The 17,770-nt window shown below is 47.5% G+C and overlaps 1 protein-coding gene across 1 annotated transcript in view; it reads right to left on the bottom strand.

The window, feature by feature from the left end:
* The window catches only part of LOC142255787 (uncharacterized), a 66,659-nt gene extending 51,708 nt beyond the window's left edge, over nt 1-14,951 (bottom strand). Inside the window, exons 1-2 of the mRNA XM_075327234.1 lie at nt 14,903-14,951; nt 8,390-8,746 (exon numbers count right to left, since the gene is read on the bottom strand). Of these exons, the coding sequence (XP_075183349.1) occupies nt 8,390-8,746; nt 14,903-14,924 (379 nt within the window). The 5' untranslated portion in view covers nt 14,925-14,951. The remainder of the gene's footprint in view (nt 1-8,389; nt 8,747-14,902) is intronic.
* Nucleotides 14,952-17,770: the final 2,819 nt, after the last annotated feature.

Genomic DNA, 17,770 nt, shown 5'->3' with positions numbered 1-17,770 from the left:
AGACTGTGGGTCCCAGAGGTTGGACTCACAACAATCAGCAAGTAACCCTGATATCATGGTGCTGGAATCCCTAAAACAGGGCTCTGCAGCCCAACCTGGCCTGGAACAGAGGAGAGCATGCTCCTTGAATATCTTGGGAATAACTGTTTAACTAAAAAATAGGGATGAGCGAACCTAAACTGTAAAGTTCAGGATTTGTACCGAACACTTGGTGTCCGGGTCTTGGACTCGATCACAGACTTTTTTTTGAAAAAAAAAAATCTGCGATCAAGTTTGAAATTTGGGTAGTGTTCATGTTAATAAAGTTTGTTGAAAGGCTGCAGCAAAGGCAATCAACAAGTTTTATTGCATGTGGAAGTTGCCTGTACACTGCTGTGAACAATAAAGAGGAAAAGAAATGACTTGGGCTCCCGCCTATTCTTGATAACCAGTGCTGGTAAAACAGATAACTGGGGGCTGCAACCCTCACCTGTCTGCTTTACCTTGGCTAGTTATCAAAAATCGAAGGGATGCCAAGCCTTTTATTAATTATTTAAAAAAATAACAAAAAACGTTGTAGGGTCCCTCCTATTTTTGATAACTAGCCAAAGTAAAGCAGACAGCTGGAGGCTGGTACCATCAGGCTGGGGAGGTCCATGGTTATTTGGCCTCTCCTAGCCTACAAATAGCAGTCAGCAGCTGCCCCAGAAGTGGTGCTTCCATTAGATGTGATAATTCTCGTGCCTTGCACGTCTCGTTCCGATTGCCTTGGTTCGGTGGCAATTGGGTCAATGGTTTATGGAGTTGATATCTGATGTGTAATGTTAGATACTCAGGCATCTATCAGACACCATCATTACTAACCCAGTAAGTAGAGCGTTAAAAAAACCACACATACACACGAGGGGGGATGCCGGGACCCATGGATTCTTTTTAATAGGGTAGAGCCCACACCATTTTTTTTAAATTATTTATTTAAATAATTTTTTTTAAAAATGGTGTGCGATTGCCTCTATTTTTGATAACAAGCCAAGGTAAAGCAGACAGCTGAGGGTTGTAGCCCTCAATAGTCTGCTTTACCTCCACTGGTTATCAAAAATAGGGGAAACCCCACATCTTTCTGTTTTTTGTTATTCCCTATCTACATTCGTTTAGATTTTGCTTCCTTTTGAAGCACCCTAGCCCTTTCTATGACCTTTTTGCAGCTATTTTAGAGCACAGAGTCTCTATTAACTTATATGTGGTTCAGTTCCGAACTTCTATGGGTCTGTTAATCTCTACTAATAAATTTAATAAAAGATAGAATACATTTTGATATATATTTTAAAATTGTAGTTGATATATTCTGTTATTCAGAACCTTAATGTAATAGCTAAAGCAGAGAAAATATTGATATCTGTTGGACCTTGTATCAGAATCCAGGATCAATGGAAGATTTGGTTGGCCGGTCCAACCTCAAGCCCGTTAAAATTGCTGAAAATTTCAAGTGACCTTAGAGGTTGGGGCAAATAAAATGTGTTATTCATAAAGTAGGGCAATGAGTTGGGAGGAGACACTACTATCAATTCAGTCCTATGAGTCTTTGGCAGCGAGTTCACTAAAGCGCATGTGACACACCCACCAGGGCCGTGGGGTACTCGGAACCGGGCCGGTTCTGTTTCAGAGACTGATGTCACGGCAGCAGGGCTCAACTCCGTTACCCTGGCGGTGTCATTTAAAGATACTGGGGGGAATATATATGTCGTGATGCCACCTGTGGTCTTCGGCAGGTATGGCCAACGCTGCTGGATAGGACCGGTGGGGCAGATGGTGACGCAGCTAAGAGGGTACAGCTCCTCACAGGTGGAGCTGGGCCCCAGGGCAGCCGTTGGCAGTGATTGGATGTGATTGGAATAGCATGGGGCTGGCAGCGCAGACAATAATTCCAGGACACAGCGGGATGCAGTCATTAGTTCTTTTACTCACAGTTGGCAGTTGCAGGTTATCTCTACTGGTTAAACACCACCCTCAGAATGCTGGGTGCTATTGTACCGCCCCGCGGGCTTGGCCGGCTGCGAGCCGCTCGCTCGGACCGTGCTCGTCGGTGGGTGGCTCGAGCTCTCCACGGACCCGGGGGTCACGTCGCTCTGAAAAGGGGGGTTTGGTGCTACACGCAGGGACTTCAGTGGGGAGATCCACGGCCGGAGCCGCGGTGGTTTGTCGGAGATTTAAGTTCGTGACGCCACCCACGGGTTGTGGTGAATAGATGGACACCACCGCTGCCGTTGACTAGGCCTCCCAGGGACGGTGTTGCGCAGCCTGGTGTTGACCCCCTCCGTGGGTAGGGGAGTGATGGCCCCGGGAGCCTGAGGGAGGTGCCGAGGCGGGGGAATGGATGGTGCTGGTGTGTAGGTGCGGTGCGGCGCGATGAGCGGCCCGAAGGCACTGGTGTACTCACTATGATACAACTCACTGGAGTCTCTGGTAAACCAAACGGGATGATGGAAGGTGCCCGCACCCGGCTGCAGCTTCCCCTTAACAGGTTGGTGGTTTACGCCTTTCTCCTGCACCTCCTTAGTATAGATGTTATGACTTCTATGCCTAAGCAACGGTAGTCCGCTCCCCGGCTTGCTGGGTGTCGGGAGAGCCCTGTTTGCCCACAGACGCTGGCCCCTTGGGTCTCTATGCCTTGGCGGTGGCTTTACCCTAATGGTTGGGCTGTTGTCTTCAGTCGGGTCTTGTGTGGGAAAGGTCCTAAAGTCCAGTCCTCAATCAGTTGATTCGACTTAGCCTAGTTGTTTCTGGGCCTCGTACTGGGTCTGAGTACCCCTCCTGGTGCTCCGGTTTCCAATTGGTTCCCCGGTTCGGTACCGGCGGGCCACCGCCCGACCCCAGTTCCTACGGTTCCACCGGCTGTAATCCCAGCTCCTGCAGGCAGCCACCACCGTCTGCATCCTTGCCAGAGGTGACTGGGCTCCAACCCAGACACCTGGTAGACTATGGCAGGCTTCGTCGCAGGTCTGCCCTTGAACTTGACTACTCCAGTCCACTGTCAAAGCTAGTCTACTTAGAACTACTGTTTTTCCCGCCTCCAGCCCTGTGAACTCCTCAGTGGGCGGAGACAACCGCCTGGCTTCACCCCCCTGGTGTGGACATCAAACCTGGAGGGAGGTGACAAGGGTTTTCAAGTTTGGCTGCTGTCACCTTTTTAGGGAGGGTGTGTGTGTGTGTGTGTGTGTGTGGAACTACCTGGGATGACCTGACTAGTCCAGGGAGTCACACTATGGTGACGGGATACAGCCGATCGTCTGTCAATTTGGAGGCATAGAACCATTGTTCCTTTCTGTATCCCTTTCCTGGTTGTCTTTTTGCGCTGGCTTTGCCCTCCTGCCCTTTTCCCTCACATACAGTGCCCCGATCCGATGTCCGCAGGTCTTGTTTGGGAGGCTCTTCTGTCCTTGTTCCCTTGACCTCTATGGTCCCCTTTTCGGCAGATTCATGTGTGGCTGCGGCTTCAGCACATAAAGATACCTCAGTCTCCGGTTTGCTGGATGAGTCTGGTTGTTCCCCACTAGTCTAGGGGCTGGTTCCCCCTTGTGGCCTAGTCCCTCCACACCGGTATGTCAGATATGGATGCGAGCCCACAGGTGGATCTCTTACTGCCCGTAACTCTGGGACCCCTTCTTCCTTTCTTTATTCCTTCCTGTATTAGGACGAGCTCCTCCGACTCCAGTCCTCAGGACCTCTCTCCTCCTTACATCCTTTGCCTTCACTTTCCAAAGCCTTCTCCTGTTCTGACTAGTTTCATATTCCTTCTTCACACTCCCTTCTAAAGTGTCCACCCACTAACTAACCCCACCCCCAGACTGGCTCCGGGACTGTGCTCTTGTGGCGCCCCTGAGGCTTCCGTCGCCACAGGTCATTGCACCCCATCCAGCGGTGTGATGCCCCATTCTGAGAGAGGAAGAGAGTGAACTCCGGTCCCCTGGTAAATCCACACTACACCCATTGTTAGGTACATACTGGGACCAGGGAAAGTGGCAGTTACCCCCCCATGCTGCATGCTGGGAGGGGCCGTAAGACCCATCCCTGCTCCTATAGGGTACAGCTTAGCAACTGGGGAGGTGGGAGGAGCCATCTGAGAGCAGACACAGAGAGGAAGGTCAAGTTTAGTTAGTCTACCTCAGGGAGTGAGAGAGTGAGCATGTAGTTGCAGGAGAAGAACAGAGAAAGGAGGGAGGAGGAGGCCTGCTGGAGGCAGGCAAGGAGGAGAAAAGAAAGAAAGAAAGAAAAGAAAGAAAGAAGGAAAGAAAGCTCCAAGTCAGACAGGAGCAGAAAAACAGAAGGAGACGCTTCCTGGTGAAGATCCTGGGACTCGGAGGGTCCAGGTGACACCACGTAGGAGACAGAAGGAGTCGCAGGGCCACGGGTAGTCTGTATAGCTGTCGGGGCAGTTTAGAGCTACGGTGGCCTGTTCCACAATAACATCGGTGGAGGGATCAAGCTGCGACAGGGGACGGTCCCTAGAGACTGGAGGAGTGCAAAGATCATCTCCAAACAGTAAAAACCAAGGCCCAGGGAATGTTGTAAACTCCCAGGGCCAGAACCCATAGCAGACTTCCAGAAAAGGGGTAATCAGCCGACAGGTGACCCCCCAGCCTGGAGGCTGTAGTGGAGGCCGAGCCAGGTCCATCCTAACAAAGGCAAGGCTAAGGAAGACAGCAGAAGAAAGAGACACTAAGAGAAGGGCACCGGCTTTTACTCTCTGAATCACCCAGAAACGGCGGAGGTCCCTGACAGAGGTCCCAGCAGTCCAAGGGTTCCTGCCGGCCTTTATAAGAACTGTGAGTAAAGAACTTGAACTGCACCCTTGGAGTTGTCTCTGTTATTACAGCTGCATAGACACTCACAAGCACCAACTGTGCCCCGGGCATTGCTCCACCTGTGGGGAGCAGTACCACCATTGCTGCCATAACATCATCCCGGAGGCCTCACATAGCAGCGGCGGCTTAATAGCCGCATACCACAGGTGGCGTCACGAACACAACTTTATTCACCAAGCCACATATTTTACTGACACCCACCAGGGCCACGGAGCCGGGCCCAGCCACCACTGACTACCACCGGACTAGTCCGGCCCGGCACCGGGTGTCCCATAGCCCTGGGGTGGGCGAGTCAAATTTGGCGTCACGAACAGGATTTCGTGCCCAGTCACACCGGGTACTGTGCGCCTGAAGAATCGTGAAATAGCCTGTGTTTACTGTGAGAAACTGCCGCCATTGAAGACACTGAGCGCGGGAAGAAGGGGGGCGTGCAAGAAGAAAGTGCGTGAAGAGAAGCCCCACCCCCTTGTCCAAGAAAAGAGCGCGAAGCGGTGCCCGCCATGAAAGGCGGAGGAAGAAGAAATGGCGACTAGATAAGCTGGCCGGCTGGCAGAAAGAGTCTAAATGCCAGACCAGCAGATAAAGAAGATGGCTCCTGTAAGCGGAGGCCAGGAAGAGCTCACCTGGATCAGGCCTGTGACCACCGCTGAGCTGAAGGCTGAGGTCGGGAGGATGGCTGACAGGATGAAGGAGCGGGAAGTTACCAGCCTGCTGCTGAGCAACATCAAAAGTCTGCTACTAGAAGAAGCGACGAGCCTGCTGCTGGGAGATCGTGCAGAAGGAGACGCAGAGAGGATGGCGTCCACACGCAGCGATCCAGAGCTAGACTCCGCTGACTAGTGGGGCTGGGAGATGGACCAGTGGTGTGAAAGGCTGCAGGCGGAGGTGATGCAGCAGATCCGGCAAGCGACGCGCGGAGCAGCGACCGCCAGAACACCGGAGATGCTACTGAGGGGTGAGTCATTTAATGCCCCTGCTGGCGCGAGTGCCCCAACCCCCGCTACCATGCCCGCGGTCCCTGGAGAGATGCCCGGCATGGCGACGCCGATCCGGGCCGCAGCCACGCCAGGTGCGGTCCGCCAAGATTTCGCCGCCGGAGCGACGCCCATCCACACCGCAGCAGCGACGCTAAGCCCGGCCCGTCCAGCTCAGGCCCCAGCAGCGATACCCCGCTCGGACAAGCAAGATTCCGCCGCAGCGGCGACGTTAATCCACGCCGGAGATGCGGCCCGCCAAGCCCAGGCCGCAGCCACGCCAGGTGCGGCCCGTCAAGAATCGGTCACAGCAGCGACTCCAATACAGGCCGCCGCCATGCCAGGCGCGGCCCGCCAAAACCAGCAGACGCAGACTTTGCTGACCGCTGTCTACCTGCTTCCAGGTGGGGAGCCGGAGAAGAATCCCTACATGTAAAGAAGTAAGAAGATGCTGAACTGTATATAGCCCCTGTCTGTCCCTCATTCTTTTTGAAGAAGTCCCTCGTGTTTTGCCCCTTATTCTTTTCGAAGATGTCACCCCCATGTTTATGTATACCGGGCCACTAGACTGGAATGTGGTCCCTGGTAAATGTAATGTCTTGTGTGTCTTATGTAAGCAGGCCATTGGACTTAGTGGCTGGTTGATTTTGTCCCATTGTTGTTTAAAAAGGAAACGAACTGCCAGGCTACTGGACTTGTTGTAGCCGAAAATGTATATAGTTGCACCCGTTGTGCCCCCTACCAGAATTATGGGGGAAGTGCCCAAACTGTGCAATGAACTGAAAGTGCACACATAGTTTCTTTATAAGAAGTTGCAACGTTAAAGTATTTGTGCCTCCCATAAAGGGAAGAAATGTTAATTGTTTTATGTTTTGCATACCAAAAATGTTTTGCAGTTCTTCCACATGTTTTTGTTGTTTATCAGCCCGAGGACGTGCTGGGATTTGCTGTGGGGGAGTGTGGCGCCCCTGAGGCTTCCGTCGCCACAGGTCATTGCACCCCATCCAGCGGTGTGATGCCCCATTCTGAGAGAGGAAGAGAGTGAACTCCGGTCCCCTGGTAAATCCACACTACACCCATTGTTAGGTACATACTGGGACCAGGGAAAGTGGCAGTTACCCCCCCATGCTGCATGCTGGGAGGGGCCGTAAGACCCATCCCTGCTCCTATAGGGTACAGCTTAGCAACTGGGGAGGTGGGAGGAGCCATCTGAGAGCAGACACAGAGAGGAAGGTCAAGTTTAGTTAGTCTACCTCAGGGAGTGAGAGAGTGAGCATGTAGTTGGAGGAGAAGAACAGAGAAAGGAGGGAGGAGGAGGCCTGCTGGAGGCAGGCAAGGAGGAGAAAAGAAAGAAAGAAAGAAAAGAAAGAAAGAAAGAAGGAAAGAAAGCTCCAAGTCAGACAGGAGCAGAAAAACAGAAGGAGACACTTCCTGGTGAAGATCCTGGGACTCGGAGGGTCCAGGTGACACCACATAGGAGACAGAAGGAGTCGCAGGGCCACGGGTAGTCTGTATAGCTGTCGGGGCAGTTTAGAGCTACGGTGGCCTGTTCCACAATAACATCGGTGGAGGGATCAAGCTGCGACAGGGGACGGTCCCTAGAGACTGGAGGAGTGCAAAGATCATCTCCAAACAGTAAAAACCGAGGCCCAGGGAAGGTTGTAGACTCCCAGGGCCAGAACCCATAGCAGACTTCCAGAAAAGGGGTAATCAGCCGACAGGTGACCCCCCAGCCTGGAGGCTGTAGTGGAGGCCGAGCCAGGTCCATCCTAACAAAGGCAAGGCTAAGGAAGACAGCAGAAGAAAGAGACACTAAGAGAAGGGCACCGGCTTTTACTCTCTGAATCACCCAGAAACGGCGGAGGTCCCTGACAGAGGTCCCAGCAGTCCAAGGGTTCCTGCCGGCCTTTATAAGAACTGTGAGTAAAGAACTTGAACTGCACCCTTGGAGTTGTCTCTGTTATTACAGCTGCATAGACACTCACAAGCACCAACTGTGCCCCGGGCATTGCTCCACCTGTGGGGAGCAGTACCACCATTGCTGCCATAACATCATCCCGGAGGCCTCACATAGCAGCGGCGGCTTAATAGCCGCATACCACAGGTGGCGTCACGAACACAACTTTATTCACCAAGCCACATATTTTACTGACACCCACCAGGGCCACGGAGCCGGGCCCAGCCACCACTGACTACCACCGGACTAGTCCGGCCCGGCACCGGGTGTCCCATAGCCCTGGGGTGGGCGAGTCACTCTCCCTAAGGGGCAATCTCGTCCTAACCATGGCTTGAAGTAGTGTAGCTATACTAAGAGTGTATGTGTGTACAACTGCCTGTGACCTCCTCCTTACCATGGAATGGGATACCACACCTATGGCTGAGGGCACTACCTCTGTGGCGACTGGACCCTCAGGGGCACCACACATGGAGGGATGTTGTTCTTTACTGCCCTTTTATTTCAGATTAGAAAATAGAAGCTGATGTCTGATTGGCTTTAATATGTAATTTGGGTAGTTTTTTCTAGATAGTTCATATTTGTAACATATGGAGAGGTGAACAAAAAGTAATACTCACCATAGACTGTCAGGGTCACATTTCTCTCCTGTGCTGATGTCATTGTCTGTACAATCGCTGTATAAATCCCTTCATCTGTGGTACGTAGATCTCTGATGTGTAGTGATCCATTATCAGAAGCTGAGATCCGATCACTGTAGAGACGTCCAGGAAATAATGGGGAACTAATGCCAGGAACATACGTCACGATGTGATTTGAAAAATTTTTATTTGGTCCTGTATACCAGATGATGGCCTCAAGTTTCTCAGTAATCCCAGTAAGGCTCAGGGTGACAGATCCATTAATAACTGGATACTGAGGGATCGGCTGGATACTGATCTCTCCACTGGTCACATCCAATGAGAGGATGAAGAAAACTAAAAGAGAAAAGTTCATCAGTTTCTTTATATTTTCGTAGGAATCTTAGACCTTTCAATAAAAAATAAACCATCGTTATTGGCTTTCAGTAGATCAGCCCCGAGGATATTAATCCTTTACCATCATTAGGGGATCATTGATTTATTATTACACCATTACTGGACTTGAATACTCATATTGCGATGCTTTTAGCCATTATCTCTCATGCTAACAATGCAAGTGTTATAATAGGCGAACAGAGAGAACCCCTACCTCAGATTTTAATTGCCATGGTGGCTATTTCCAGCGGCATCTAAAGGGGACTGATGGCCAGGACCAGATTTATTTCTGATCTGGACATTTGCACGGGAATTTTAGCTTTATACTTTACAAGCTGTAGTACCCGGCAGTGCCCGGGATAGTAACTGAGTGTCTCTCTCCAACTCTCTCACTTTCCCTCTCTGTCTCCCTCTCTCTCTGCCTCTCTGTCTCCCTCTCTCTCTGCCTCTCTGTCTCCCTCTCTCTCTGCCTCTCTGTCTCCCTCTCTCTCTGCCTCTCTGTCTCCCTCTCTCTCTGCCTCTCTGTCTCCCTCTCTCTCTGCCTCTCTGTCTCCCTCTCTCTCTGCCTCTCTGTCTCCCTCTCTCTCTGCCTCTCTGTCTCCCTCTCTCTCTGCCTCTCTGTCTCCCTCTCTCTCTGCCTCTCTGTCTCCCTCTCTCTCTGCCTCTCTGTCTCCCTCTCTCTCTGCCTCTCTGTCTCCCTCTCTCTCTGCCTCTCTGTCTCCCTCTCTCTCTGCCTCTCTGTCTCCCTCTCTCTCTGCCTCTCTGTCTCCCTCTCTCTCTGCCTCTCTGTCTCCCTCTCTCTCTGCCTCTCTGTCTGTCTCTCGCTCTCTGTGTCTCTCCTTGTCTACTTCTCTCTCTATCTCTTTGTCTATCTCTCTGTTTCTCTCTCTTCGTCTGTCTCTATTTATCGGTCTGTCTCTCTGTTTCCCTCTCTGTCTCTCTCTGTGTCTCTCTATCCCTCTGTCTCTCCCTCTCTCTGTCTTTTTCTATCTCTCTGTCCCTCTGTTTTTTCCCTGTCTCTCTCTTTCTGCCTGTCTGCCTTTCTCTCTCTGTCTTTCTATCTCTCTCAGTATGTATCTCCATTTCTCTCTGTGTCTGTCTGTCTCTGTCTGTCTCTGTCTGTCTGTCTCTGTCTCTTTTTGTCTCTCTCTTCCGTCTCTCCACCAATATCATTTTACCTCACACATAAGCTTCTTATACTAAGAATGTCCTTTGTTGCCTATAGCAACCAATCACAGCTCCTATTAATGACCTGTAGCTCCCAGCACCATTGACTTTAATGTAAGTAGGTTTTCTGATGAATAATTGTAAAGCGCGGGGTTAAATTTTCCTCTCAGAACATAGTCTATTACGTTCCCTGAGTCATATGAGACATATGTGCAAAATGTTGTGATTGTAAATGCAACTGTGCAGATTCCTTTAGTGGACACACACACACACACACACACAGATACACATACATATATACACACACATACACACAAACACACACACATACACACACACACATACACACACATACACATATACATACACACACACACACATACACACACATACACATATACATACACACACACATACATATACACATGCAGTACATACACACATACATATACACACACATACACACACACATACACACACATACACACACCTACATATACACATGCAGTACATACACACACACACACACACACACACACATACACACACACCACACACACATACATACACATACACACATACACATATATATATACACACATACATGTACACATACAGTACATACACACATACATATACCCACACACACACACACATATATTAGATTTTCAAAGGAAGTCACCTCCATAATACTGCAGCAAAGTGCTGCAAATACTCCATTCCCTCTCATTCGCCCACCTTAAGGTTTAAAGTTTTCCAACCAAAATATAAAATTGATTGATATTTTGAAAATAAAAAGTGATGGTAATACTTTTGTAATTGTATAAAACATGGATTTGTTTTTTGTAAATTTTCTCTGCACAAATTCAGTAAAGAAGCGGCAGCAGTCTTCTTGCTGAACAGTAGGGAGCAGCAAAAAAAATACCTAATTTTTTGGAGCACTCCTGCAACTCCCTGATCGGTTTCCCATGCCTCCTTCTCGCCACATCTCCAGTCCGGTGCTCCCGCCTCCTCTCTGCTGTCTAGTTCTCCACATCTTCTCTCTGGGACAGGACTTCCAGCTGAGAGGAGATCTCGGGGGTATCTGCGCATGCTGGTGACCCCTGACTGGAGATGTGGCACAATGAAGAATCGGAAAGCAAACAGGGAGCAGCAGCAGCAGGCTTGAGTAGGTGACTTGTGATGTATGAGTGCTTTTTTTTCTTTTCTTTTTACACTTTGCATTTATTATGCTCCGGGGTCTTTAAATAAACACTCTTATTAGGTTTTTTTATTGATTAAATGTGTCTATGTCTATGTGATATAGTGCATGAGTATTAATATACTCATCTATTGCCATTCTCTCTAGTGTCCAGCATCGTTCTGCTTCTCTTCTCACTGACATCACCGCAATTGTGACTATCTGGTTCATTCTATGCTCTTTTACAATGTAAGTCTATAGAGCCTTGTTCTGAGGCTCTATAGACTTGCATTGTAAAAGTCACTTCCGGGTCTGCGTGACCCAGAGAGTCTGCAGAGTGGTGATGTCACCAAGAAGAGGAGCAGAACAGCACTGGGCACTGGAGAGAGCAGTGTTAGGTGAGTTTATTAATACACTCGTACTACACCACATGTAAATACAGTACTGTACTAAACACTTACTTTGCTTGCTGCATGTGAGAATGACAGGAACACTTTACATTTAAAAGTCCAGTTGGTTTATTCAGCCTCAGATATACCATACTCTTGGTAACATAACAAAAGCCTTCCTTCGGCTTCACAAGACACAAACAGTCCATTTAACTTGTGGTACACTGGCACAGGTTCAGACACAACTTCTCCGCAGTAGTATCCCAATGGAGGTATCTCAGCCTCCACTCACAAACCCCAGTCAGTACACAACTCCTCTCTCAGAGGTTCCTTCTTGGAGATGTAACAACCTCCACACACTGACCATGTGTCAAACAAACAGACACCATTTTAAGATATGAAACACACCCATGGGCGGAGGTATGTGGATACCCAGACCCAGTATGAGCGACATACTCAGAAATACTGGCATCTACAGCTTTGGCTGCTATCAATGAGATTATACTTGGTGGTTGGCATTACATTGATGTGTCCCTTTCAACAAAACAATGCCAGTCTGTATGCTACTTATGCTACTGTGAGCAGCATGTGTGGTCTAGATGTGCTCCGAGAGCTGCAGGGTCTCCGAACTTGTCTCCTATCAAGCACATTTGTGCATCATTGGTTGCCATTTACAAAGGAAGCTGCCAGCAGCGGATCTTGATGATTTGGCCAAGTGAATTCTGTGTGGCAGAACGTTCCTCAGACAACTATTATTAGCCTCATTGATGGCAGCCAAATCTGTAAGTGTGGAGATTCCATACTGAATTAATCGAGATGTTTTGAACATTTTGTTACCATTTTTTTTCCTTATTTGCAGATGGATAATATTTCTGTCTATCCTATGATTTCCATCATTCCACAAATTTTCCTTCTTGGTGATGCAATGTGAATTTTGAACAGTGGCACAAAGACCACAGTGGGACACAGTATTATGGGGCACAGTAATATGGGGGCACATTGATATGGGGACAGTATTATAGGGGCACAGTAATATGGGGTACAGTAATATGGGGCACATTATTATAGGGGCACAGTAATATGGGGCACAGTGATATGGGGCACAGTATTATAGGGGCACAGTAATATGGGGCACAGTAATATGTGGGCACAGTAATATGGGGACATTAATATGGGGGCACAATGAGGCACAGTATTATAGGAGCACAGTAATTGGGGGCACAGTAATATGGGGACACATTGATATGGGGACAGTATTATAGGGGCACAGTAATATGGGGTACAGTAATATGGGGCACATTATTATAGGGGTACAGTAATATGGGGCACATTATTATAGGGGCACAGTAATATGGGGGCACATTGATATGGGGACAGTATTATAGGGGCACAGTAATATGGGGTACAGTAATATGGGGCACATTATTATAGGGGCACAGTAATATGGGGCACAGTGATATGGGGCACAGTATTATAGGGGCACAGTAATATGGGGCACAGTAATATGTGGGCACAGTAATATGGGGACATTAATATGGTGGCACAATGAGGCACAGTATTATAGGGGCACAGTAATTGGGGGCACAGTAATATGGGGACACATTGATATGGGGACAGTATTATAGGGGCACAGTAATATGGGGTACAGTAATATGGAGCACATTATTATAGGGGTACAGTAATATGGGGCACATTATTATAGTGGCACAGTAATATGGGGCACAGTAATATGTGGGCACAGTAATATGGGGACATTATTATAGGGCCACAATAATATGGGGCACAGTAATATAAGGGCACAGTAATTGGGGGCACAGTCATATGTGGGCACAGTATTATGGGGCACATTAATATGGGGGCACAATTAGGCACAGTATTATAGGGGCACAGTAATTGGGGGCACAGTATTATAGGGGCACAGTAATATGGGAAACAGTAATATGGGGCACATTATTATAGGGGCACAGTAATATGGGGCACAGTAATATGTGGGCACAGTAATATGGGGACATTATTATAGGGCCACAGTAATATGGGGCACAGTAATATAAGGGCACAGTAATTGGGGGCACAGTCATATGTGGGCACAGTATTATGGGGCACATTAATATGGGGGCACAATGAGGCACAGTATTATAGGGACACAGTAATTGGGGGCACAGTATTATAGGGGCACAGTAATATGGGAAACAGTAATATGGGGCACATTATTATAGGGGCACAGTAATATGGGGCACAGTAATATGGGGACACAGTAATATGGGGACATTATTATAGGGGCACAGTAATATGGGGACACAGTAATATGGGGCACAGTAATAAGAATCACAGTAATATAGTGGCAGAATATATGGGTCACAGTATATAGTGGAGCACTATGCCAGCCGTTTACAGTTTAGGATCACTTTGCAGTCACCAACAAAATGGCTCCGCACTGTGATCCTAAGCTTCATCTTCCCTTATCCTTTTGTAAACACCCAGAAGGGGAGGGGGAGGTGACATCACACACAGGAGAGCATGTTCCCCCCACTTTTACTGCAGCTGTAATGTGAGCTAGTTCTACACTTAGGTTTTCAGCAGCTGCTCCCCCTAGTGTTTGAGTGGAAAATATCAAACTTATTAAATTATTTTTTATATTTTGCTCAATTAAACACAAATGATAATATTTAAACAAAACATTAAAACATCAATACTTTATATTTTTTCAGTTATTTTTTTTTTTTTTATGGCACCTTCCCTTTAATTTTTTTTTTTCACCCTCCACACATACATAGTGAATGTTTTTATTCACTGAGAAGATACAAAGATCTTAGAAATCGTAATAAAATGATCTGAAAATTGGATTACAAAGGAGTTTTAATATATTGGCTAGCTATAGTTCTATAGAAATTGAAAATCTATTAAAATTCCTAAAGCGATACACACTGCTGTATATAAATATATAAATATATATATATATATATATATATATACAAATAAATATATATATATATATATATATATGTATATATATAAAATATATATATATATATAAAAAAAGAAAATAAATATATATATATACATATATATATATATACTGTATATAAGAAACACAGAACACTCTGGAGTAGTAGTAGTAGTAGTAGTAGTTTCTGAGCTCTCACCAGTTTTATTTTTTATCAGAAATTGTATAGTTGTTGAAACAAACAAACAAGATACATTTTCCAGTGTATGTGTTGTCACGAAGACCTAACACCCACTGTACTATCACTATCAGCATACACAGTCACGTAGACAGAACACCATATTTTTATTAGCAAGGATAATGAGCTAATGGCAGAAGAGTCACTTGCTTATTATCACTTCCGTATAAATGTTGCATTATGTGTATATGAATCTTACCTGTTAATACAAATCTCCTCATTTCATAAAATGGATTGCTGGTTGACTCTTCTGGAGAGCTAATGAAGAATAAGGAACTTGCATGCGACAGACAAGCCACAGCAAACTATTGTGTAAATCCAGTGAAGAAATATCTTTACACTCCAAATAGTCTGCTTCATAAAGTGTCTTGGCTGAAGTCAATCGCTTCCTCATTTTTGGTTGCTGCACCTCCAACAAAAAATGCAATAAAAATGTGCATTTACCCCAAAATATCAAGTCTAAAGGGGGCTTTACACGCTACGATATCGCTAGCGAGTGTACCCGCCCCCGTCGTTTGTGCATCACGGACAAATCGCTGCCCGCGGCGCACAATATCGCTAGCCCCCGTCATACATACTTACCTGCCTAACGACGTCACTGTGGCCGGCGAACCGCCTCCTTTCTAAGGGGGCGGTTCGGGCTGCGTCACAGCGACGTCACACGGCAGGCGTCCAATAGAAGCGGAGGGGCAGATAGCAGCCGCAGGAAAGTGACGCCCACCTCGTTGCCAGAGGACGCAGGTACGGTGTTGTTTGTCATTCCTGGGGTGTCACACGTAGCGATGTGTGCTGCCTCAGGAACGACCAACAACCTGCATCCAGCACCATCAACGATATTTGGGATTAGAACGACGTGTCAACGATCAACAATAAGGTGAGTATTTGTGATCGTTAGCGGTCGTTCGTACGTGTCACACGCAACAACGCCGTTAATGAGGACGGATGTGTGTCACGAATTCTGTGACCCCAACGACATCTCGTTAGCGATGTCATTGCATGTAACGGGTCCTTAAGTCATACAGGTCCATCAATTGAAACATAAAAAAGTAAATGCAAACAATGGCAACACAGACCAATTTTTTTTAACAAAGTTGGGATTTTTTTTTTTTTTGTTATGAATTTATGGAAGGAGCTAAAGCTCAGAGTTCATAGAAGGAGCCGGGACCTGCAGGATGTAAAAAGTGTTTGTGTGGAAGAATGGCCCAAAATCACACCTGAGCAATGCAGGCAACTAATTTCTCCCTACAGTTGCTGTCTACGAGCTTCATCACCAACAAAGGCCAATAAAATCCTTTTGTATGACGTATTAGCTAAATTTCATAAGGCATGTTCAATACTTTTCCTCTGTGTCATTTCTTATTATTACACAAAAAAAATCACAAACGCCGTAGTTGTTTCTTATGGACAAGGCAAAAAAGTGCCTACTTTTACAGACAGTCCTAGAATTTCTGGATGGTTGGTAATCTAGATTGCTACATGGTGGGGGGACTGGCAACACCTATTGTCTCCTTTAGGCTGGAAACACATCTATGCGAGTAAAATCAGTCCGACCGGGCTGAAAAAACTCGGCTGATTTTAGTTCACGTTCGGTCCGAGTGCAACGCAAGTGCGATGCTTTTTCTGAATAAATTAATGATTTTACTAGCGTGTGTAATGCGTGTGTAATGCGTGTGTAATGTGTATTTTTTACTGTCATCTGCCATTCAGCGCTGCTACATGGCCGCTGACAGCAGATACAGACAGCCATGTAGCAGCGGTGAATGGCAGATGACAGCAGACACAGACAGAGCCGCACGATCAGAATGAACTGGGGTGAACTTCACCCGACTTCATTGTCATGCTGCGGCTCTGTCTGTGCCGCATCCTGATTAGCGGTCACCTGTGAAGGGCTCACCGGTGACCGCTAATCTCCTGAGTGACTGAAGTTAGCATCCCTCTCTCATACTCACCGATCCCCGGCGCTGCACGGCATTGACACTGCTCCGGCGGCTTTTACTATTTTGAAAAAGCCGGTCGCTCATTAAACAATCTCGTATTCCCTGCTTTCCCCGCCCACAGGCACCTATGATTGGTTACAGTGAAACACGCCCCCACGCTGAGTGACAGGTGTCTCACTGAACCCAATCACAGCAGCCGGTGGGCGTGTCTATACTGTGCAGTGAAATAAATAATTAAATAATTAAAAAAAAACGGCGTGCGGTCCCCCCAATTTTAATACCAGCCAGATAAAGCAAAAACGGCTGAAGGCTGGTATTCTCAGGATGGAGAGCTCCACGTTATGGGGAGCCCCCCAGCCTAACAATATCAATCAGCAGCCACCCAGAATTGCCGCATACATTAGATGAGTATAGTTGAGTAGCGCGATCAGCTGAGCTGTCACTGTTGGAGGATCCAGCGGTGGCCACGGGTGACCTCAGTGACAGCTCAGCTGATCGCGCTACTCACCTCAGTGAAAGCTCAGCTGATCGTGCTACTCACCTCAGTGAAAGCTCAGCTGATCACGCTACTCACCTCAGTAGCTTCGTGGAGCTGACAGGAGTGGCGGTGTCTTCTGCAGCTCCGGTCACCTTCATGCAGCAGAGCTGGAAGCGACGCTGGACCATCCTGGATTACGCCGGACACGGAGGGCTTTTTGGGGCTTATTAAATTGGTGAACCAGGGAATTTGTGTTTTTTATTTCTAATAAATGATTTTTTCAGGTGTGTGTGTGTTTATTTACTGTAACTTACAGATTAATCATGGAAGGTATCTCGTGGAGACGCCTGACATGATTAATCTAGGATTTAGTGGCAGCTATGGGCTACCATTAACTCCTTATTACCCCGATTTGCCAACGCACCAGGGCAAATCGGGAAGAGACGGGTACAGTCCCAGAACTGTCGCATCTAATGTATGCGGCAATTCTGGGCGGCTGCTGACTGATATTGTTAGACTGGGGGGCTCCCCATAACATAGGGCTCCCCATCCTGAGAATACCAGCCTTCAGCTGTTTTTGCTTTATCTGGCTGGTATTAAAATTGGGGGGGACCGCACGCCGTTTTTTTTTAAATTATTTAATTATTTATTT

This window comes from Anomaloglossus baeobatrachus, chromosome 11 (assembly GCF_048569485.1).
Source record: "Anomaloglossus baeobatrachus isolate aAnoBae1 chromosome 11, aAnoBae1.hap1, whole genome shotgun sequence".
NCBI lineage: Eukaryota > Metazoa > Chordata > Amphibia > Anura > Aromobatidae > Anomaloglossus > Anomaloglossus baeobatrachus.
The sequence above is the reverse complement of the archived record's forward strand: the minus strand, read 5'-3'. Positions and strand labels throughout refer to the sequence as shown.